Here is a 23499-nt window from a genome sequence, read left to right as displayed (position 1 = left end):
TGACCATGAAGGACAATCACCCTATCGCAATAGCTCAGGCTAAGCACTTTGTGCTAAGATGACCTTAACAAGACAAGCTTAAGAGGAATATTCAGAAATGCAAATCATATTTAGATTTTTATTAGGACAAATAGTTTTACATGATAGACACAGAAAAATCCTCATATCAAATTCTCCCCTATTGAAACAAAGTTGAACGTCTAAATATATTCAGGCTAAACTTTTAAAAAGTAATAACATTTGATATCCCCCCATTATTACTGAAATAAAGGTAAAAATGTTATAAAAAGATTTAAAGAATTGAAGATGCCTTTCATTCCTGCTGTGTTCTTGTCCAAGTTGACTCTTATGATGATTGTGATGAAGTGTGCAAGGTGATTTCCACATGGAGTATTATGTTCATAGAATATCCCCAGAGCTCTTGATGTTCACTCTCTGTAATCCATTGTTGTATCCTCTAGTGCAGATTGAATCCAAGACAAAATCATGAACACATGATCTAAGGTGAGTCTCCACAATGTTGATATTTACAATTCTTACACTACACAATGGCTAGGGTTCTATACATTCCCTCACTAGACTGGTACCTAAAATGGAGCAAGAAAATCACAAATTGAATACAAGCATAATATTTGCATCTGTAGTTTCCTCACTCTGACATCTAAGCACTTTTAAAGAATTTCTAAAATCCACAGAACTTCCAAACACAAACTTTAGCAGTATCAAATCTCACCTCAAACATCAAAGCTGATGTTAAGTCTGATAGAAATTATATAAACAGTTTGAACTAGTTGTTTTATATTATAATGAGACAGAAATGTCATTCTTATACCATTATTGTCATTGTTGTTTTGATGTATTTTTGATGTGCATTCAATTTCAAAACTACCCAATAAAAAGACTGTCAGAGTTAGGAATCTTTTCATTGTGCATATAAATATACATGGAAGATATACGACAGAACTATTATGTTTAAGAACATGACAACTTAGAACTATACATGTCAAAAACACTCATCAATACACACACACAAATGTCACATGAGATTTGGGTAACAGTAAACATGAGTCAATGGACAACGTCTTGCTATTTTACAGAAAATAAAAGAAATTTGGTTTTTACACAAACAAGTTTGTTGGCTTATCAAATGTCTTTTTCCAGTAAACAACAAGTGTCTTAATATATTTTGTCACATGCTTGGCTTTCTTTATTAATACTTTTATTTCTTAATATAATCAAAGAAATATGATCCATCTACTCCCTTGTTCCGAATTCACAAAGTAAAACACTCTGACCGTCATCAAGAATGCAAACATTAGTAATGATCAGGAACTAACGTCAAGCATGTGATCAAAGCATACATGTGTGAAAAATAACACTGCCACCCTGGCATCAATCAGCATAATATCTTAACTAAAATACAGTGCGGATCGATAGTTAACACTTAAAATTCAACACTACACGCATTTACACTTCCTATGTTTAAAATTAAATGTCAATTCCCTATTATTATTAAGTCTCTTATCAACCTGTACTAGCTGTCTCCCTTTTGGATTCTAAATCCTCTGAGTTTTTGAACAGTACTTAAAAATCAGTTCTTTATTTTTCATTAATGATAAATGATTTATCTTGAAAATATAAAAGTAAAACTCAGACCTACTGGTATCAGAAATTTATTTTAGAAGTTAAAAAAATAAGTTTTTTTTTTAAGTAATTACCAAACATTATTTAATTTTGTGATCGAAAGAAAAGTGAGAACAAGTCAAATTGCTTCCATTATTCTAAGGCAATGCATTAGCTGGGACACAGACATAAAGATTACAGATAATGGATAAAATCCCATTTCAATTGGCTTCAATAAAGAGCTACCTTCCCAAAATGTCAAATCCAAAGAGACAGAATGATAGAATGTACTGAAAAATCTGAAAGGATGCTTTCCTTGGAAGAGAAAATTGAACGACCAAGCAGTGTAAGACTGAGCTACCCTTTAAACATGTCGCAACTGGCCCATATCTTGGTTAGAAAGGACAAGTGTGTGTTCTCACAGCTCTTTCCATCAATTTACCTTATAAATATACTAAATAATAGGTTAAGAATTACCATGACAACAAAGAATGGATTATATGTACTTCACTTGTGGGTACTAGGGCTTTATTTCACTCATTCATAAAGACTTGCATCCCTTATATTTTATCTAACATTCAACTTAAACTAACATTTATTTTATTAATAGACTAAATTAATTTTATTGACACTTACTTTCGGAGATAAAAGAAAATTATTTTAATGAACACGAGACTTTATCATAAGAAATTTCCTGAAAATGAGCAAATTTAATTTAGATGATAAACAATAGGAAGAAAATCAAAACATGCTGCACTAGATGAAACATGTTCAAAACACAGAATACTTAACAAATCTGGATTGTATTGCATGTACACATCTCTGTAGAAAGAGCTAGAGTATCAATTGAGTCGGGCTTCGCTCGATTGTATGGCTTTGTTCATTTGATTTCAAACATTACAACGCAATAAGTCATTGTTATTGCTTATGTTTTGCTTTACTTAACAATTGATTCGGCATAAGTCTGTGGAGTCTAGCTGTCGAAAAGATCATTTAGTAAAGCAAAAATAAATAATAACTTAATGAGCATTTGGCGAGGTTTCTCTATACTACCAATTTCATATGAGCAAACCGGTACAAATCCACTTAATAAAAGCATTAAATGACTTAATTGCTATGTCAGTCAAGTGGCTTTCTAAATAGTTAAATCGCAATCTGTCAGATGATGCCATTGGCCGAGTCATGAGTGTCAACACTAATTTAATGATGATGCAGTAAAAAAGCCATGTGTTTGAAAGCAGTATGGTGATCTGAATTCAAGCAAGACAAACATCATCATTAGCAGGGAAGCCTTTCTTTTCTGATACAATGTACATAATGAATCAGTGAGAGTCAGTCTAAATTCTTCCCCTAATACTTGCATAACATAGTCAAAACCCATTGGCTCGATATCCCAGGGACTGGCCAAAATACTTCAAGCCTCGCAAATATCAAGCAAAGTGGATATGTATACAAAGAATAAAACAAAATCGGTCCTGGACATCAAGTTCAAGCCAACGAAGAAATCAAGCCAATGGGTTTCGACTGTATACATCTTTTAAACATATTTCTCAAATGTGAAATAAAATCACTGCAATATTATATAAACATAATGAAATGAAGCAATTTTAGGTGTATTAGGAATGCCAATAAACTAAATTTGTCTATTTTTTTACCACATAGCAGAGCTCGACATTGAACGTTCAAATTTGCTTGCCCTGTCATATACTAATTAAATTAACATGCCAAATAATGATGTGCTATATAATACTGCTAAAACATACTTTTATAGAGCTCTCTTCCTTTTATAGGATAATTCTTGTCAGGCCCTTTTTCATTTATTTTGTTGACTTTTGAAACCTAAAGCTAAATTATAGCTTTGTGTTCTAAGATTTTGGTTGTATTCTGAACCAACTTTGATTTGTCAGGAACATTCAGTAGACTGTTAATGTCGAGCCCTGCATAATCTCATTGTGACAAATACAGTACGGTAGTCATTAAAGTCGAATCAACAGCAAATGGCACAGGGAGTTGTCGCAAACTCGTAAGTTTAATGTTCCTTTTTAGTTTTCAATAATGAACAAAAGGCAAAACTTAAACTGCAGATCATATACTGGTTAGGACCTCTTTCTGTTCTTATTATTAGGCTTGGATTGGCAAATCAGTTAAGATTACAAATGACAGTTTGTGTTCAAATGAAGCTTAAAAACAGAAAAGCTTTTTTGCAACTAATTGCACCACACTTCTTCCCAAAGGGGATTGTAGATTTTTTACCATTCAAAAAGTGCAACATGTTCAATTTAATAGAAATAAAAATAAACAAAATATTTTGTTGTCAGTCGGAAACCTCCATTTACAGTTGAAGAGTGGTCCCTAACCAGCATTGTTAACCAATGAATTATTTCCACAGCCCTGATAAACATTTCAAGAGGTGAGAGTAAAAAGGTTCTGTCTGCCTTTTTACTTTTAAACAGTCAGTTAAAACCTAATACTTTCACCACTTGCTTTGTTCATAAATGGCAGGGACACATGTTATATCACACTTATACTTATCATCCTGTCATGTCAAATTGTTTGTGTCACTAACTACATGTACTGATGTAACCACATACAGCATAAATGAAGTCAGAAAATGTCTATCGAAAACAGTTATCTACTAACTGAATAAGGGAACATGTAAATACTCTACCTATATTTCATACATATCATGTAGGATCTGATAATATAAGCAATCTAAACATTGACAAACTATCTACTATTGGTTTCTGCTAATACAACTACTATAATAATTAGCTTTTATTTCACTGAAACATATGCCGTACCACTCTTGAACACAGTGGTAAGAAATTAGCTCCAGGAGAGCAATATTTGAAAAGCATTGGAGCTGATTTTTCTACCTTCTGTACCCTGTGCGTAGGAGTGATACATGTTATGTCAGAAGTATGAAATACATGCAGTTTTACATGCTCCCTCCATACGTACATGAATACATATATCAACATTCATTCATACAAATATTTTATGTAACAAAAGATTATCCCCATATAGAATACATGCAAAACAAATGTAAAGCAAATGTTCAACAATAAATGTTAACAGCCCCATCATTGGCACACAGCTACAAGTGAATTTCTGAAAGACAAACCGGCATTAGTATACAGTGAAACAACAAAATAAGTCAACGAATATCCGAGTGTAAAGAGCTCATGGTCAGTTTAAACAAGTATATATGTAAATTGTAATATCACAATTATATAGAGACAACAGCTATAATTTTTTGGCACGTAAGTATAGATTTTGCTATGGCACTTACAATGAATAAATAACAAGGAATGTACTGCACTATTACAAGAATGAGGACCCTTTCTTACAAACAAGCATATGACAAAGATATTCATTACAAAAGATTTTTTACTGAACATGTTTGACTGGTCAGTGCAGAGAAAGTTTATTTAACTTCAATTTTAATATGTGAAACTGTTTTTGTATTGAATTGACTTTTTTTATTATATGTAATTCTGTCATATGTTTGTTAATAGGAGGACCCCCAGGTTTTTTGTGATGTGTTCTAGTATAAAGAAAGGGCTCAATGCAAGACTGATATAACTGGTTCATTTCCTATATGCAGTTACAGCCGTCTTGTGCTCAGCTCCCTAAATTCTCCTAAATGTCCACAATAACTTCCATTTTTAACTCTAACATTTACACTGGTATTTGAATCAAGTTGCACAAATCACAGACACCCAACATCCTCTCTTATAGATAATTTTGCACAAATTATGAATAATCATAAATAACTTTTCAGTTTGACATTTTAAGAATGTCACAGAGGTAACTTTATTTGTATAAGAGTCACATCACTCGTCATTTTCATTATTTTTATGTTCATGCCCTGTAAAAGAATACTGTGAGTAATAATATTGCACTGAACGTAACATACAAATGAAAACCGAGAACACATTTTCATGATCATGAAGACCAAGCACCTCCTGTAGAACAAGTCATCCATTTATACAAAGGTGCTTGTTTAAAACATTATGCATATTCAGTTCAAAATCACTTCATTTTGCAAAGACTGCCCTCGTTCAAAACTGTTATATAAACAGTATGTACATGTTCATAGTAATGTCGGTAAATGACATAGATGAAAGTTTCAATTTAACTGCAGCTTATCTTTGCAAAATTGTGTGGTACAAGATCGCTGGGTTGCTTTGGGCTGTAACCTTTATTTTTTTACAAATTCCATTTTCCATTGTTTCTGTTAAACATATATGCAGATATTTACAGCCCTTTCAGCTTTCCACTTGTTGCGTAATATAATCCAAACCAAAAAAAAATGGATAAACCAAGACAAAATAAAATACCTATACATTCTACAGAAAATCTATATTATTCTTATCCAACATTATCATACATGTATGTGTACTTCCAGTTTTCTTTCAAAGTCTACACGTGTATAATTCTGTTAACGTAAATAGTTACACATTTATGAAAACTTAAATTGGAACATAAGGCTGTAAAAATACTTTATCAAACAGTGTAAAATGCTATGAAATATTTCTTTATACATATGCCAACACAAGGTTACAGATAACAATATATGATTAAGGAGCTTCCTTTTAAGAAAAGGTGAGTGCTGACCATTACAATCAAAATAGGCTTTGAACAAACAAGACTTTTAACAGTAAATGGTTAAACTCATAGACTAAAGTCTATGTTTGCCAAACTTTAAATTAGTAAATATTTAAATCTAATCAGTTTGTAACATTATGTGGGACAAAAAAAATCAAAACAAACAAAAAGATAGGCAAATTCTTGTCACACAAAACAAAATACTCCAAATCCATTAAATTATCAAACTTTCCTTCAAATTGAGTTTACCGATTAAATTAAAGTGACTGTCCAAAACACATATTTTTTCATCATTTGAAAACACTTCCTAAAAACAAAATATTCAATTCTACTCATTAATACCACATAATGAATACAGAGAAAGTCAATGTTTAAGTTTACGAGACAAAAAATATGTTACCTTTCGTAAAAACTATGATTACCCACTGTTTCAGAGAGTAATAGCCAATGATACTTACCAAGACTTGCCAGTCATCGTTTAATTTTAAAAAGAAAGAGCAGTCGACGAACAAAAACGTTAGTTTTTATATTATTACTTTTTTTTTACTTCCACTTTAGCCCAAAATGATAATGATTATAACCGATGTCATAAAATATGTACACAATTACAAATATTATATTATTACTGCACCAACTTCGAGATTTATGAAAATAATACAGAGGTGCAGCAATGTGAATGTATAATTTCAATCACATGGGTAGTGGTTGACATTTCTGTTACGAACCATGTTGTCAAGAACAACATTCAATAACTAGCATGCGATTTAAGCGTGAAGCATTGTAAATTATCTGCATGCTAGTTACTGAACGCTACTCAGCTCCGCCTACTTGTCACAATTCCGATATGGGAGTTAATATATAGATGAAATAAACGGAAATACTCCCAAACATGGCGGAATTTCTTGATAAACATTAAATTAACAAACAGATTTGGCATATTTAACTATTAAATCCATTCCTTAACAAAAAGTTTTGTACACATTGATAATACATGTACAAGTCAAAGAATAAGAACTAACGGTGATTTAAGGATAGTTTTCAAACTTCAATATCTGCACCAAAGCAACCCAGCATGTATAACTTAAACACTACTAAGGATGAAAGACAACATAATAAATCAAGCAATGGTTAACACAAATGAGATCTACATCTGCCTCCACCACAGGGTCAACACTCGCTGGACCTTGTATTTTCTACGAGATCAATTATCTAGGAAGCACCAAATACTTTGATCACCCCCTTTTTTCAAGCTGAAAGAAACAATGAACACGATCAATACACAGTTCATGATCACATACCATGTTATTGGTTCCTAAAGTAGCATGTTAGGAAAGAGGCCAAAACTGAAGGAACAACACTAGTATTTGTAACAAAACTGTGTAACTTACCTTATATTTGGGTCAGACAACTCCAACACAGAGGGTCTAGTATGATGTCATTGTATACAAATCTTACAAACCTGCCTAGTTAAGGTGAGCTTTAACATGCCATTAACCATGAACAACATTTTGGCAGTCATGCATTTCAAAACAAAACTTTCAGCTTAAAGCCATTTAAAGTTTATGTAATTATTGTTCCAGGTTAAGAAAAGTTATCAAAATCCTCTCAGTTTCATATGGAAATGCGTAACTGCCCGCTTGAATCAATGTAACGCAGTTTAATGCAACAGGGTTGAGAGCACTTACAACATATACTGTAAAAAGGCCAAGCCCTAGTGTCGACTGCTGCGGTACTCTCGTTCCCTGTCTCTCTCCCTGTCACTCTCACGTCGGTCCCGGCCCTCCCGACCCTCGCGATGACGTTCATCGTATTCTCGCCTCTCCCTCTCTCGACTCCTCTCTCGGTAATCTCGTTCACGACTGCGAGATCGGTGACGGCTTCTCTTCTCGCGTTCCCTCTCACGATCGCGCTCTCGTGACCTTGATCGTCTCTCCCGTGACCTTGAAATAAAACAATTATTTTGTATGATCAATAGTTTCCTTTCATCAATGCAAACATTTACAAATCGGAATGAAACAAATAGGACTTGACAATTTTTTATTACCTTTAGTAAATCAGTTGTTAATTTAGAAATTTTGTATTAAATGACCACGAAGAAATTGGATAATTTAAAGCACTAAATACATAAAATGTCCCAATATGGCACATACAATTAACATTTATGGGGTCATGTCAAAAATCATAACAATAGTTAACTGTCATATTTCAAAAATTTATAAAACATTATCCGATGGATAAGTAGCATTTTATCTAAATTGATTTACGGATTTTTGTCTCAAAATATAGGATGGGTGGGGGAAAAACACATTCATATCCACACAACATCTTTGACAAATATCAAAAGGAATAATGGGAATTTATTTCTAACCCAGATGCTTTTTTTCATGAATATCTTGTACAGGACTAAATACTCACTTAAATTCAGTTACTTGTCCGGAATTTTTCAATCGATTCTGACTGGAAGTGAAGGATGATACTGAATAGAGGTTAGTAAGGACAACATTACTTTTTTTTTAAGTGTTTCCGTAAAAAAATATGTACATGTATGCAGTCTTAGTATAGTTGGAATGGCAGAATAACTAAAATTCCCTGACTTATTACAGATTTTTTTTCTTTTTGTGAAAAGTGGTAAAAGGCAAGCTGAAAAATAACATCATGGATTTTTGAATCTATTCCCATTATGGGAAAGGGGCACAGATTCTTTGACCAAAGATGGCCTTACAATTACAGTAAGTAACTGTGATAATCAAGATAATTATAGCCATCATTGTCCTTTCCCATTAATTCCAGTTTATTAGCATTTACACCATTATTTGAACAAACATATGTTGTATTAAATTAAACAAGGTCAGAAATGATCCTGGCTTGAGTTATGTTCAACACATTTTCTTTGGCACTACTGCTTGACTGATACAAGCCACATAGACTTCTACAGCTCAAAAGTAATGCAATTAACTAGACAAAGTACGGAACTTATATCCCTTGACTCCAGTCAATAAAATTACATAAACTCCTTTAAATGGAAAGAAGCACCATTTCTGTGTAGAGGGTGAATCAATATGACATTTGATCTGATCTTGACTGCCCTGCAGTTGTGCACAGACTACACATAGTACTTTTCTTATATCCCTTGAAACCCTTTTCATTTATAGTGTCACGTAAAAAAAAAAAAAACGCTTGTTTTATTTAAAAAATATATATAATGACATTATTTTGTGATAGCAGTTTCATTTATGATAAGAAAATTGGTTTACGAATTTTCTCTCATAAAATAATGGATGGACGAATTTTTTTTAATCCATACAATATTTTGTAGAAATATGGAAAAGATAAATGGAAATTCATTCCAATCCAAATGTTCGTTTCATGAATATCATACAGCACTAAATACTCACTTAAATTCAGTTACTTCTCCGGAATTTTTCGATCGATTCAGACTGGAAGTGAAGGATAAGTTGTACTAAATATGTTTATAAGGGCAAAATTACTTCTTCGAAGGTTTGGTTAAAATGATCTACATGCACATTGGTTGAATGCCCCAATCTGAACGGTGCTCAAAGCCTGAACACTTGTTTAAACACATATTGATTTAACATGATCAGTAATTTGATGATTAAGATTAATAGAGACGCCTGCCATAACAACGCTTGAGAAGTTTCGTCTTGTTTCAGGGAGTATTTTACAAATATTTCCCATTCATTGTTTTAACTCTTTAAAATGACAAAATGTCTGGGAAAATGACCTCGAGGGCACGTGCACAGCTTTGAGTTATGTCATTAACATGTATTTGAGATATTTATAAATAGAATCTTGCTGAACATTTTCAAATGTGGATAAAAAACTGTTTCATTAACTACAGCAATTCTAAAATAAATAATTAAAAATCTTGATCCACTCAACCTGTGTATATATATAAAAAATAAATTATTTTTGTAACATATAATTTACAACGATTTGTTAACAAAATGTCCTATTTGATTTGGAAAACAATAATTACAAATTTTGCAACTTTATAAAAAGACGCAATATTGTTTATGATGAGGATGAATGTTATTGTTGATGAAATTGCATAATGAGTAACAATTTCTTCAATTATGCGAAATATGGAAAAGGGCAACGAGAAAAAAAAAACACTCAGAGATTCAGAATCACTGTATGATTTTGTAAAATAAAAATTGAGGCGGATCTGTAAACCAAATGGCCTAACTATGTAGTTATACCAACATTGCTATCATTGTCCTTCCCATTAATTCCAGTTTATAAGCATTTACACCATTATTTGAACAAACTGATAAGAGATGTTGTATTAAATTAAACAAGGTCAGAAATGATCCTGGCTTGAGTTATGTTCAACACATTTTCTTTGGCACTACTGCTTGACTGATACAAGCCACATAGACTTCTACAGCTCAAAAGTAGTGCAATAGACTACCCAAGAAAATGGTTCCATAGTTCACCATCACAAAAAGTCAATTACATTATCAAGTTAGTTAGCTTTTGAATAAAAACACACACATTTCTATTCAAACACTTAACAAAACCATTGTAATTCCCATTGCCCATCTTTCTTCTTCCAATAAGATTATTTTAATATGCATCACATTAATGTTGTATTAAAATGCATCACATTAATGTTGTATTAAAATGCATCACATTAATGTTGTATTAAAAAGATATATCACATTAATGTTGTATCAAATTAAACAAGGTCAGAAATGATCCTGGCTTGAGTTATGTTCAACACATTTTCTTTGGCACTACTGCTTGACTGATACAAGCCACATAGACTTCTACAGCTCAAAAGTAATGCAATAAACTAGACAAAGTACTGAACTTGACTCCCATCACTAAAATTACAAAAACTCCTTGAAATGGAAAGAAGCACCATCTCGGTGTAGAGTGCAGGGAGTATGAGGATCAATATGACATTTGATCTAATCTCGACTGCCCTGACTAATTACCTTTTTTCAATAACAAAATAATATCTATGGAGTTTATATATATTCATATTTATATACATTTATTTTTCCAGTTTAATCAAGTGGCTAGTAAATCTCTCCATTGGTTTAACAGTTCATATCAAATATTTATGTCAGGGTGGTTTGGTATCATGTCACTTCAAGGAAATACAATACTCGCTTTCTTTCGCATTACTGCTTGACTGGTACAAAGATACATAGATTTTTACAGCTGAACAGTAGTGCAGAAGATGGAACAAAGTACTTTTCTCATATTCCTTCCCTCAAGTAACAAATGTTAGCCTTCAAATCGAAGGAAACACCATTTCTGTGGAGAGTGCATATATGAATTCGCCAAAACAAACTACTATACTCACTTAGATCCATATGACTTCTCCTCTATGCCATGAAGTGTATCCTGTAAGGAACTGATGAGGATCTTACATCTGTCGTCATTCGCAATCTTCGACTGCTTGATCAGGGAGATTGCTGTTACAAGCGTCTCTATTGCACTTGCAAAATCTCCTATAATTAGACAAAAAGACAAATGTACATGTTTGCCGTGAAAATTGAGCTTTTGATTCAACAAGTCGAAATTTCACAAGCATATTTAATATATATCATGCTGCATCAAATTAACCTGATCATGTCGGATCAAACTAACTTCAACTGTTACTTCAAATAATGATTACTGAAAGCCAGACAGCAAATTAATAAAGGATTAAGCATAAGATAGATGTAACTCTATAAAATAGGAGTGATATAAGAGTCAGTACAAATGTACAATAGTCAATAACATAGCCGTACCAGCACTAGCATCCTGTACAGCGCGTGAGATTGCACTGCTGGAGACTGTCTTGTTACGCTGGAAGATCTCCTCAAACTCTTGCTCAGACAGGGCTGGGGCTGCCGGCTCACTTCTGGAAAATTTATAAAACTCTAGTTTGTTTACTTGCAAATAACAGTTACAAAAAACTCAGCCTATAACAAACAGAACGTAATGAATAACTTAAGTAAACTAAAAGGACAAGTGCGAGTCTAGGGACTGCTTTGACAAGTTAGTGAGCACAATGCCCATACAGCTCAATTTGTTTCTCTCAATTTTTTTAATCGAGACAAATAATAAATTCACCAAGAAATACATGTAAGCTTTATTAACCAAGAGGTCTTACCTTCGTTCTGTTCTGTAGGGGTCGGTTCCTGGGTAAACTGTTGATGGTGGAGGTCTTCCATAGGGATCTGCAGATGGAGGGGCATGGGACACCTAGAATATACAGGATTTACTAGTTACATTCATTTAACTGGGATTGACTCAATCATCTACATCAATATAACTTTGTACAAACTATTTTTAAAGTAAAACTACCACATTTAAAATTTTCCTTTATCATATTCTATTAAATCAAAGATACAACTTTCTTTACTGTTTCCAAAAGCAATGTCATCATTCAAGTTTACTTACTGGTGGTGGTAGAGATGGGGGATGTGTTGGGGCAAAGAACGCAGGATTTACATGCGGAGCTGGAGGAGCCACGGGGTGGTGGCCTGGCGGGGGAACCCCTGGGGGTGGCTGTGTCGGTGGCATCCCTGAAATATACACAGTTTAGCGAATCTCTTCTAACAGCACTCTCTAATCAATCACTACATAATAAAACCAGCAATGACAAACATTTGAGTCTTACTTTATCTTGTAAGTCATTATGTTAAGGGACTAGACATCTGATGATATCATTGCAAGAAAAAAAGAAAATTGTCAAAAAACTAACATAAAATTGATTGTCATCGTGTACAAAGCATTGAAGCTCACATACTGATGGATAACATCGCTTACTGCACATGTATCTTCCGCAGTTTTTGCACATTTTTCAAATTCGAAATTTACTAGGGTTGTCTACCACTTGTATTTCAGTAAAATTCAAAATAGCGTTAGTGTATGTATCTGTACTAACAGTGATTTTTTTTTCAAAATAATTTTACCCCCTGTGCCTTTTCAATTGGGAAAATTAGCGCGAAAAGTCCAAAAATTGGGAAAATTATAACATGGCCATTTTACATATAAAGTTTTTAATTTTCTGCTTTTACTGAGATTATTATATATTATGTGTCCATACAGACTTTTTCTATAACATGGTGAAGCAAAACAGCAATTAACAAGCTTGTCCCACTTTTTTATCTTCTTATATTAAACATTGATGATTAATATGAATACTGTACTGAAAAATGCATTTTTGAATTCAAAACACTACTCACGACAACATGTTTAAACTGGTTGTTAATTGTGTGTCCGGGTAATTGAAGGCTGTGTATTAAGTTTTGCACTCAATATCTAATTTAGTCATTATTTAGAACTAAATAGTTGAGTACAAAACATTGAGATACTTAAAACACACATAAATAAATTTCCTTCGACGCTGTGAAACTACTGAATACCATACTTCATTGACTACGGCAACAATTGTCAGGTTAAACGTGTATTTTGCATTACGAAAAACTGAAAGTAAACTGAAAATTAAAACCGGAAGCAGAAAAATAAAGGTGCGTCCTGCAAAATATTTCCGGCAAAAAAGACTGTAAACAAATATTGGCTATTTTGCGGTTACCCAGACCGGATTTTACCGGATACGGGGACGGATAATATCTGAAAGTTTGCTATCAAAAAATGTATGAAATAGAAGTAACTTCAATGAAATGCGATTTTAATTTTGCAGGTTTAAATTGTAAGTAAAAAGAAACTCAGGAAAAAGGAGAAAATGAATTCTGTTTTTGGGAAAAACTGGAGATTTTTTGGGAAAAATGGAGGCTTTTTGGCGAGGGGAAAGGGCCGATATTCGACCCTAAAATTAGCCAAAAAAATCACTGACTAACAACGTGAATTTTTCATGCAAAATATAATATAAACTGGGAATCCTTTGTGAGCTACTTTTGAGGTTAACTATTATTAAATATTCTTTTAATTATATAAAGTGACATACCATCGGCCTCATACTAGCTCGTATTGTCTATTCTAGGCTTGATTTGAGGAAATAATGTATTTGCCGATTTTGTGATCATCTTGTTTCTAGTTCCTTTAATTACAACTACACAACTGTACACTTTTTGAAATCATCGATGCATAACACAGTTGTTTTTAGGGTAGAGAACAAACCCTTTTAGTGGACTAAGCATGATGTATATGAAATTAATATATTTTGAACTACAGGATGTTACATTTCAAAGGAACACATAAAACTTCCTACTAGGATGATGCATGCCAGGAATAGAGGGGGCAAGTCCACGGATGCCTGGTGGAGGGACTGGCTGGGGTGGCATCTGACCTCTCACCGCAAACGGCGCTGAAATACACAACAGTCAGTGAAGCAACATTCTTACACAGTCTAATAATCTTCAACTGTCTTAAAATATGACTTATGCCAAAGCTTTTAGACTAAATGACTAGCTAGTAGCTAATGAGAAAAATGTTAAAATCACAATACTTTATAGAAAAATAACTGTAGGTTGCAGAAATTGCAGAAACATATAAACAGTAATGTTCTAACGCATGTAAAACAATAATATTCAACAGAGAACATCAAGGAAACATTTATAAAACATAAATGAAACACACCGTCACCTGAACATGCAATACGAATCCCGGTTCCTACAAATGCAAACCATTTTCTTCATAATTAATCTTCCCTTTTTCACCACTAACAACCTTTTTCAACATTTTTACCAAATCCATCCAGGTAAGACTTAAAGAGTACCCATTTCTACTTAGATCAATAAAGGGAAAAACAATAGGATATTTCTCGAAATACATACTCCCTGGTGGTGGTGGCTGCTCATAGTTAGTGGCTGTGAACTCTTTAAAATATATGCTATCAACTTAAACCTTGTATTAGCAACATGCAGACAAACTCAAAATATATATAACATTAACCAAAATGATGTGAGAAAGCTACTATAGTAAAGTAAGAGTGCAAAATAGTATTCTAAAAGCCCTTTGCATTCCAAGACTTACTGCCAGGAGGCGGGGGCTCAAACCTGAGCCTCTCTAAACAGTTAAGCAAGAGAACTGTCAGGTTAATGACTACGGAAACACAATATAATGTCAGTAATAGTATGTAGTGAAACAAGAAGATTACAAAATATTATTTAAACTTAATTGTCAAAACACTCCAACAAAGTATATTTATTCTTTTGTGAGTCAAGAGCAACAATGTTTGGGTACATAAAAGAGCAAACCCTTAGTAAGAATGCTACAAATATACACAAGCCACTGCTGCTGGCCATACATACCAGGTCCTGGGGGCATGCCAGGTCTGATGCCGGGAGGGGGAAGACGGGGATCAGGCACACCACGAGGCATCATTCCTGGAGGGGGACCTGTCATTGGTCGCACCAGGCCTACACCTGGAGCCATACTGACGGGCGGCATTGACACGGGCGGCATACCTGTAATTAGTGGCACGAACCAACAATATAAGGAATTTGAGAAATTATCACCCTAGAATAAGAGTTTCAGATGTACCACATGTTAAACCAAATAATCAATGTTAATCACGCTATATTCTATTTGACTTACCAATTAAAGTTTCAGGTATTATTCGTTTATAAAAACTGATAATGAAGAGACATCTTTTTCAATGTTTACAAACATGCAGGTATGGTAGTACATTTACATACCATGGGGGAAGAAGTTAGGTGGAGGCCCGGAGGTCGGGGGTGGGGGTCCCTGTGTAGGTGGAGGCCCCGACATTGGAGGGGGTCCAGTAGGCCGCTGGGGGAATGGAGCAGCAGGACGGGCACCAGACTGGGGCGGGCGCTGGGTCTGAGTTGGAGGGGGAGCTGACCTCTGTGCATCTGGCCTCTGTTGTGCATCACCCCGACTGTCTGTACGTCCCCGACCTGTATAGCAAGCAAGAATTTGAACATCTCAGTAAAACATTCATGACCTAAATTATTATTCTCAGTCACAAAAAACACTATCTTAATTCAAGTAGACAACTGGCTTCTTTAGAGAAAGAGTCCTGAGTAAAGAATCTCTATATTGAAGACAAATTTCCTGAGTTTAATCAGTCAGAATGTGTTGTACTAACATTGCAAAAGTGATATTTTCAGTGAAGTTCATAGTATATTGTTTAATGAATGATTTGTGTATTCTAACCATTCTGCTGCGGAGGCGGTTCTCCTTTCCTAGCTTGTGCCTCAAAGTTGTTAAGGGCCTGCTTGTTGCAGTGAGTAACCAGAGGTGTCTGACCCTGGAGTTCCTTACGAGGCAGCTTGTCAAATATCGCTCTTGATGAAGTCTCTGATTTCACTATCACAATTGCAAACCTAGAAAGACATTGTTATGTGTCACTTAAGTGCTTTCAATTGCCTTCAAACTAGGCAGTTCTTGAAATTTTCTTCAAAATTCCGAAAACTTTATTTCAAAATATAAATTACTTAACCTATTAGAGTACTTCCCAATCTTTCATTCAAAATAAAATGATACAGATGGCATGAAACATAAATTAAAGAAATAGAATATTAAGGTCTTTATATATTATACAGTGGGGCTGTCACGATATACCGGTATATCGCGGTACGAAGCAAAAAAAAATTGTACCACAGTACATTAGCGTACTCGTTTTTTCCATTAAAATTTGATTTTCAAAACTTATTGGTCTTTTCATAATTTGGATTATGAAAAAATTGACGTATGCAGATTCAACAATCGATTACTTCCTGTTCCAGTCATGTAGGCGTTTGCAATATCCCTAAAACCCGGGTCTCCGGATCGCCGTTCACCGTACCGATAAATTTGTTACCGATCAATTTTGTGTTTTCTTACAGTTTATAGTATTGTTATTAAATGTAACAGTTAATAATTTTGTTTCATTATAGTTACGTAATGATAAACAATAAGCCGAATATAGATAATAACAGATGTTTCATTTCTTTCACAGTGAGTTTACCACATATTTTAATATGTTATATATCTATCGTGCACGATGTGTTTGAGCACATAAATGAAATGACACTGTTTCACTATGTAAACCGCAGTACAGTAAAATAATTTATTCAGTTTACAAAATAAAACTTACATTTTCTGTTGGATATGGCGTTCCGCTTTTTTGCAAAAAACTGTACAGTAGCCCGGGTTCAGGACTTTTATCAAGGGAGATCAGTGCGTTGGAGATTGAATTTTAAAGCATTGGCATATTTTAAATATAAAATAAATAATTATACTTTGCGACATTTACTTTCTCTTTTGTGCATTCGGATTTACATATCTACTTTCACTTTGTCTCATCCGGGTTTGATGCAGTTAATTTTTACATCGAGTTTCATTGGACAAAATTTTGATTGGCTGTTCATTCACGCTAATGAAATTTCTTGGGTAAATTTTTACGCGTTTTTTGTCATTCGATCTTAGTTGTCGTGACAGTCAGTTGACTTTAGAATATTTATTTTTTGGCTTGAAACAAAGGCAATTGTTGATGATGTTGTTGTCTGCAGAATTTGTAACACACAAGTAAAAACTAGTGTTTTAATCATATAAGAGTGCATTCATAATATAAGGCATTTCATCACCATTTTCACAATTTTAAGGGCCCCGGTCCTGTTGACAAAAGCAGTGGTAAGAAATACTGAGATATGTGTATGTATATTTTAATTTAATGCTAACCCTTTGCTTTGTCCATTCGCTCTGTTCTCATAAAACTTTATCTCCAACAAATCATTTACTCCAACAGCAGCCAGAGCATCAGTTAGATCCTGGTCTGTTGTCCACTGTAATGCAAATCAACAACCGTACACAACACCATACAGAAAAATGTCCAACTGCATTTATTAAGTCCAAATAGTTTTTACAACAAGACTTTATAACTGACTGACTGACAATTTTTGTTTAGTTTTTCAACATACTAAAAGCTTATGATCAATTCAAGTCTATACACACCCACTGCAGGTTCCCAACATACACACTGTACCGTCGGCCTGTGTAGCTAGCAGGTACTGATGTTGGCGGTATAATATTTTTCTTTGGCTCATCAGACAAGGATGTGTTTGTGATCTGAAAAAAAAAACAGTTTTAAGACAGAATTGTCATACAGTGGAACCTCGCTAAACCAGATCTCCACAAAACCGGAATCCTTGGGATACCGGACTATTTTCAGAGTCCCGATTTTTCCCTTATACTTTTCAATGTAAAATAATCCCCACAAAACCGGAACCTCGGAATTCCGGATACCGGACAAAAAATCGAGAAAATTTGTTGGTTGTCAACGTAATTTTACCTCGCAAAACCGGACGTTTATTTGTTCAAACATGTCAAAATGATTTTGTGTATTAGGAATTTGCGAATCGCGTGTCACTTTGTTTTGACAGCCGGTGCGTCGTTAAATATTGCACCTTTGATGTTGTGATAACTCGATAATCGATAATGATGATTCCGCTGTGGATTGACTGCCGCGCGATAATCAAACGTTAATCAAACTTGTGAAAAGAAAAATTGATTGAGACATTAATTTGTTTGTTGTAGAAAATAAAGAACTAGAAACGGTTATTAAGTGATCATTTTGGAGGGTTGTTTTATCTAAAGACTTCTATGAGTGAATCAAATTAGAGCGGTGCGTTAATTAAAATATCAATATACTTAACAAGCATTAAATTACGCGAGTTGTTTTATTTTTTTAGACTCGGAAAAAAGATGATTATAAAAACGCAGAATTATGTTTATCACTTTTGCATGTGCTTTAATCATGTCTCAACCTCCGTCTAAACGTCGAAGAATTGAACTGTCCCTAGAGGACAAAATGAATCTCATTAGAGATTCTGAGAAAATCCCTAAGCCTACAATCAAGGTATGTTTACTGTATGAAATCTTTGAATTTGCTGTTTATTTTCAATTTCAGTTTAAATTTCGCTTTTACACTGCATTAAAATGTTTCATTCGATTTATTTCAGATTCTCGCTGAGCACTTTGGCATCGGGAAATCAACAGTGGGCGACATTATGAACATTATGTATCACACTAAAAGTGTAAAGATACATGTACATGTACAATGATATAAACTGTATCTGTAATGTACATTGATATATAAATGAATATACATGTATATTCTATGCATTATTTCAAGTTACTTGAACCATCATTGATGTAAAATAAATGTTATCTTTATGTGTTTTTATTTTATTCCTATTTTCAACTTCCCTTTAAAAGTTAACTCAGTTAATATTTTGAGTAAACTTACTCCGTACATCAAATCCTCACTAAACCGGAATCCTCACTAAACCGGAAATTTTCCCCGGTCCGGACCTTGTCCGGTTTAGTGAGTTTTCACTGTATCATGTTGATTCATACAGAGATGTATCAAATTACAATACTTAAATACAATTAATGAAAACAACAGTTATTAATTAGTTGGAAAGTGTGGACAGTTTAAAATAAAACTCAAATTTGTTTACCAATTCTTTATGGTCACTGCTGCTACTCTGTGTAATTATAACATCATCATATAAATCTGCATCTTGGCCAAATTCACCATCCTGTGAAGAAAATATTAGTTTTTATTATATTCAAATCATATTAACAGCCATACCTAAACATGTCATGTATGCACTTACTAGTGAACGAATAAAAATTTAGTTTTATTCAAGTTTTTTCCTCCTGTTTACATGTTACAGAACACTTATGCACCAGTCAATTGTAACCACAGGCCCTCCAGGTCTGGGGGTATACCAGGAATACCCGGGAAAATGGGCCGTGTTTTTACCTTTCAGGTGGCCCCGCAGTGCAAGGTGAATGCATTGGTTTTGTCTTCGTGCTAAATATAGCAGGGAATGGGCCTTACCTAGGTCTATTGGGTGCGGGGGCATTTGGCAGGGATTTTACCATCAGTTCGTCCCCGCAGGACGGGATTTTATCGGGGTTGGCTTGACCGAAAGTCAAAGTCCCCGCTATTCCCCGGACCGGGGGGGGGGGGGGGGGGGGGGGGGGGGGGGCCTGGTTACAATTGACTGGTGCATTATGCAGGGGTATACCAGGGATAGCCGGGGAAATGGGCCGTGTTTTTACCTTTTAGATGGCCCCGGGATGCCAGGTGAATGCGGTGTTTTTATCTTCGCACAAAATATAGCTGGGAATGGACCCTAGGGTCCCACGGGTGCAGGGGCATTTGGCAAGGATTTTACCATCAATTTTGTACCCGCAGGACGGGGATTTCTAGGGTTTGGCTGGACCAATAGTCAAATTGGACCTGGGGGGGAGGGGGGCTGTGGTTACAATTGACTGGTGCATTAGTAGCTGATGGTTTTATAAGTTAAGGTATTGACAACAATGCCTTGTACTAAGTTGTAGATTACAGTATTCTCAAAAGAGCTATCACACAATGTAAAATGTTATTGAAAAAAGTTTGATTTAAACATAGTTCTGGCTTCCATAACTTTAATGTTGATATTTATTTTTTTTTGTCACATTAAAGTTATGGCGTAACCCCCATAGTAAAGTCAACCAGAATCAATTGAATGTGATGATGCAATGCAATCCACATGACCATGATGACGTTGATGGATTCTATTTATAGTATCGGATTCACATTGTTCATTTAGTTGAATCCAATTGCAGTAAGGCTGAAAATACCTTTTGATAAGTAAAAACAATTGATTTATATCAAATTTGTTATTAGTTATTTACTTATTATTCAAAATAGAAAAAATAACAGCAAAATAAACACTACATTTGTGAGGTCAAATGTAGGTCACATGGGTATTTTCTGAAAATCTTGGTGTCACGTGTTTAAATTTGAACACAACTATGACCTAGTTAAGGAATGCTTATAATCGGATTTATTAAAATGATAAATTAACATTCTATAAAGCGTTTTTTGGTTTTGAAAATGTGTTTGTGAACTACATTTGACTTCATTGACCGGAGGATATAGTTATTTTGTCTGTACAATGCATACAAGTGAAATAACAGTGTGACATAAAAATGTGAAGAATTCTGGTAGGGTTTGGATATGGCGTTCTCTTCAGCTAACACGTCCAAAAAGGTAGTATATAACGTGTTCGCTGAAGTTCTTTAGCTAATTTAAACATTAATGTCTTTCCGATAGCAATGACCCCAAAGGGTGCCATAAAACAGAAGTTGAAGGAGCTTAATTTTCATTGGTCCACATATAATTGCATCCACTAAACATGTATTTATACATCCTATAGAAAACCCTTACTTCAAGCTCTTCTTTTTTATGTAGAACAAATATTAAATTGGTGGAGTGTAACCTTGAATTGGAATATGTAACGCAGCAGAATAAGGACATATTTACGAGATGCTAACAACGTTCAGATATCGAGTTAACAAACTAAATAAAAAGGATATGCTTATAAGCGATTGTATGATGATTTATTGTAAAAGAAGAAAAAAATGTAACGGGTTTTTTCGTAAAGCGGGCGCTTCTCAGCCTACTGATTTTGCGCCAAATATACACGACAACTGAAAAAGATTATTAAATATTTTAGTAACAGGTGGGGGAATGAAAGGATTAAGTTATTAGTTCGATATAACTTGTCATGCATTACCTGGTCAAAGCCTTCTTCGATATTTTCATAAAGATCGATATCCACGCTATCGGCCATTTTCTTTCCTGTTCCCCGTATGTATAATTATTTACAGATATAAATTTTGCAAATGTTCATTAGCGGCTGCATCCTACTAAATCCCTACATTTGACCATTTTTATTGAAATAAAAATGAATACTATCACATCTTGACTTTTTATCATTTTATAAGTGAATACGGGGGAGTTGGGTTGGGTGGAGCCGAGGGAAGTGTTACGGCTGTGACCTACATAACATGCTCCCAGTAGTTTGATGATAGTTGAGCGGTTTTATTAGGATTTTAAAATAAGTAATGGCATGAACCTATAAACCGGTTTATAGGTCCGTGGTAATGGTCAAGATTCAGGCGATTTTGGACTACATATAAATGCATGTTTGTCAATGTTTCTGCTTTTTCATTCTGATTTGTTTGTCTGGGTATTTGAAATAAGAGTTTGTGTTTTTCCAAGAGTGAAATTTGAGGGCTTTAATCGCAAACCTATCCTCAACCACTGTGTCCAGGCTGTGGTTAGGTATCCAGTACACAAACATTTGGATTTGGAATGCCCAGTGACCCCATTTTATTTTAGTGTCACTTGAAAGGATTATGTGTGCAGAGTAAAACATGTGATTTTTTTCTCCGAAAATACAATTTCAAACATGTCTTTTAGCCCTCAGAGATTGCAGAATAATAAGTCATTTATACGCCCGACTTCGATTGAAATAAAGAGTTAATATATACAAACTGGAATGAAGTAGGTTAATGTTTGTCGGTCATCAATTTTACATAATACTAATCAACTATCAATTTCCTTTCAAAATTATACCAAAATTACATGGAGTCACCAGGCATCATAATCTTCATTTAATTAAAGTTAGTGGAGGTGTAAGAGAGCTAGCTCATCTGTGGATCGCACTCCTAATGTAATTTGAGAACTTTATGGCCGGGGATCAGTAGTTTGACAGATGAACTGAAAAGCATTAGCAAAACACAATATAAAACAAACTCCCTAGCGATTTAACCGAGCTGTATCCTTCCTTCTCAATTACATCAAATGAGTAATGTAGTAAACTATCATCGCCGCCAGTGAACCATCAACATTGAGAGGAAACTGAGCGCGGAAGAGGTCATGTGCCCACCAGCCAAACTGTTTCAATATTTCATAAATTCATGGTAATAACATTACGAACTCAATGTTTTGTAACGAAGTTTATGTTATTGAAGGCAGTTCTTAATTGTTCTTAATTAACTTGCAATGTCAATCCTACGACACGTTGTCATGTGACACATATAGACATATCAAGATGACCTTTCAATCAGAGTGTTTTCATAATCATTAACGACTTTAAAGTGCCGCTTAATCTAGTGGTAGCTGCTGGGTGCTCTTCTGGCACGGTTGTATCTCTAATCTTTCTCCGGATTGGAATTAATGACCATTTTATCAGTGTATTGTTTTTGGCACCTGAGATAGTGTCATGATAATGCAGATAATGGGATCTGCTGAAGAAGCTGGAGATAATGCTCCACGCGAAAACGCCGCGTATCGTCTTTCAGAACTGAACATAGGGCCATTGTAGATGTTTTGTTCATGTTATGTACAGTATATTATTTTAACCCGGTTTATCTTATGCAAAAGTACCATTTTATTAAGAAAAAAAAAATGTTAATATGTAAACATGCGCTAATAAAACATTGCCGATTTCCGACACAAATTGTATTGTTGGTATAATTGTACTTAATGCG

General features: G+C 34.4%; 1 protein-coding gene across 6 annotated transcripts; it reads right to left on the bottom strand.

Annotated features, from left to right (window-relative positions):
* Positions 1 to 104: 104 nt before the first annotated feature.
* LOC128230527 (cleavage and polyadenylation specificity factor subunit 6-like) lies at positions 105 to 21806 on the bottom strand. 6 transcript variants are annotated; one of them, XM_052942865.1, is made up of 17 exons: positions 21738 to 21806; positions 19626 to 19706; positions 18118 to 18231; positions 17845 to 17948; positions 16339 to 16508; positions 15858 to 16079; positions 15471 to 15626; positions 15193 to 15225; positions 14429 to 14524; positions 12655 to 12779; positions 12365 to 12456; positions 12000 to 12112; positions 11570 to 11717; positions 9630 to 9671; positions 8650 to 8691; positions 7920 to 8174; positions 105 to 7484 (listed from the first exon to the last, which is right to left on the bottom strand). In XM_052942865.1, exons 1-16 carry the CDS (start codon positions 21792 to 21794, stop codon positions 7946 to 7948), a joined length of 1824 nt encoding a protein of 607 aa, XP_052798825.1. In that variant the 5' UTR covers positions 21795 to 21806; the 3' UTR covers positions 105 to 7484; positions 7920 to 7945. The 6 variants fall into 6 exon arrangements, with proteins under 6 accessions (XP_052798825.1, XP_052798824.1, XP_052798828.1 ...); XM_052942864.1 differs by having other exon boundaries at positions 105 to 587; XM_052942868.1 differs by lacking the exon at positions 8650 to 8691 and having other exon boundaries at positions 105 to 587.
* Positions 21807 to 23499: the final 1693 nt, after the last annotated feature.

Source organism: Mya arenaria, chromosome 4 (assembly GCF_026914265.1).
Source record: "Mya arenaria isolate MELC-2E11 chromosome 4, ASM2691426v1".
In the NCBI taxonomy this organism is placed as follows: Eukaryota; Metazoa; Mollusca; class Bivalvia; order Myida; family Myidae; genus Mya; species Mya arenaria.
Note: the sequence above shows the minus strand (reverse complement) of the source record. Positions and strands in the feature narration are given on the sequence as shown.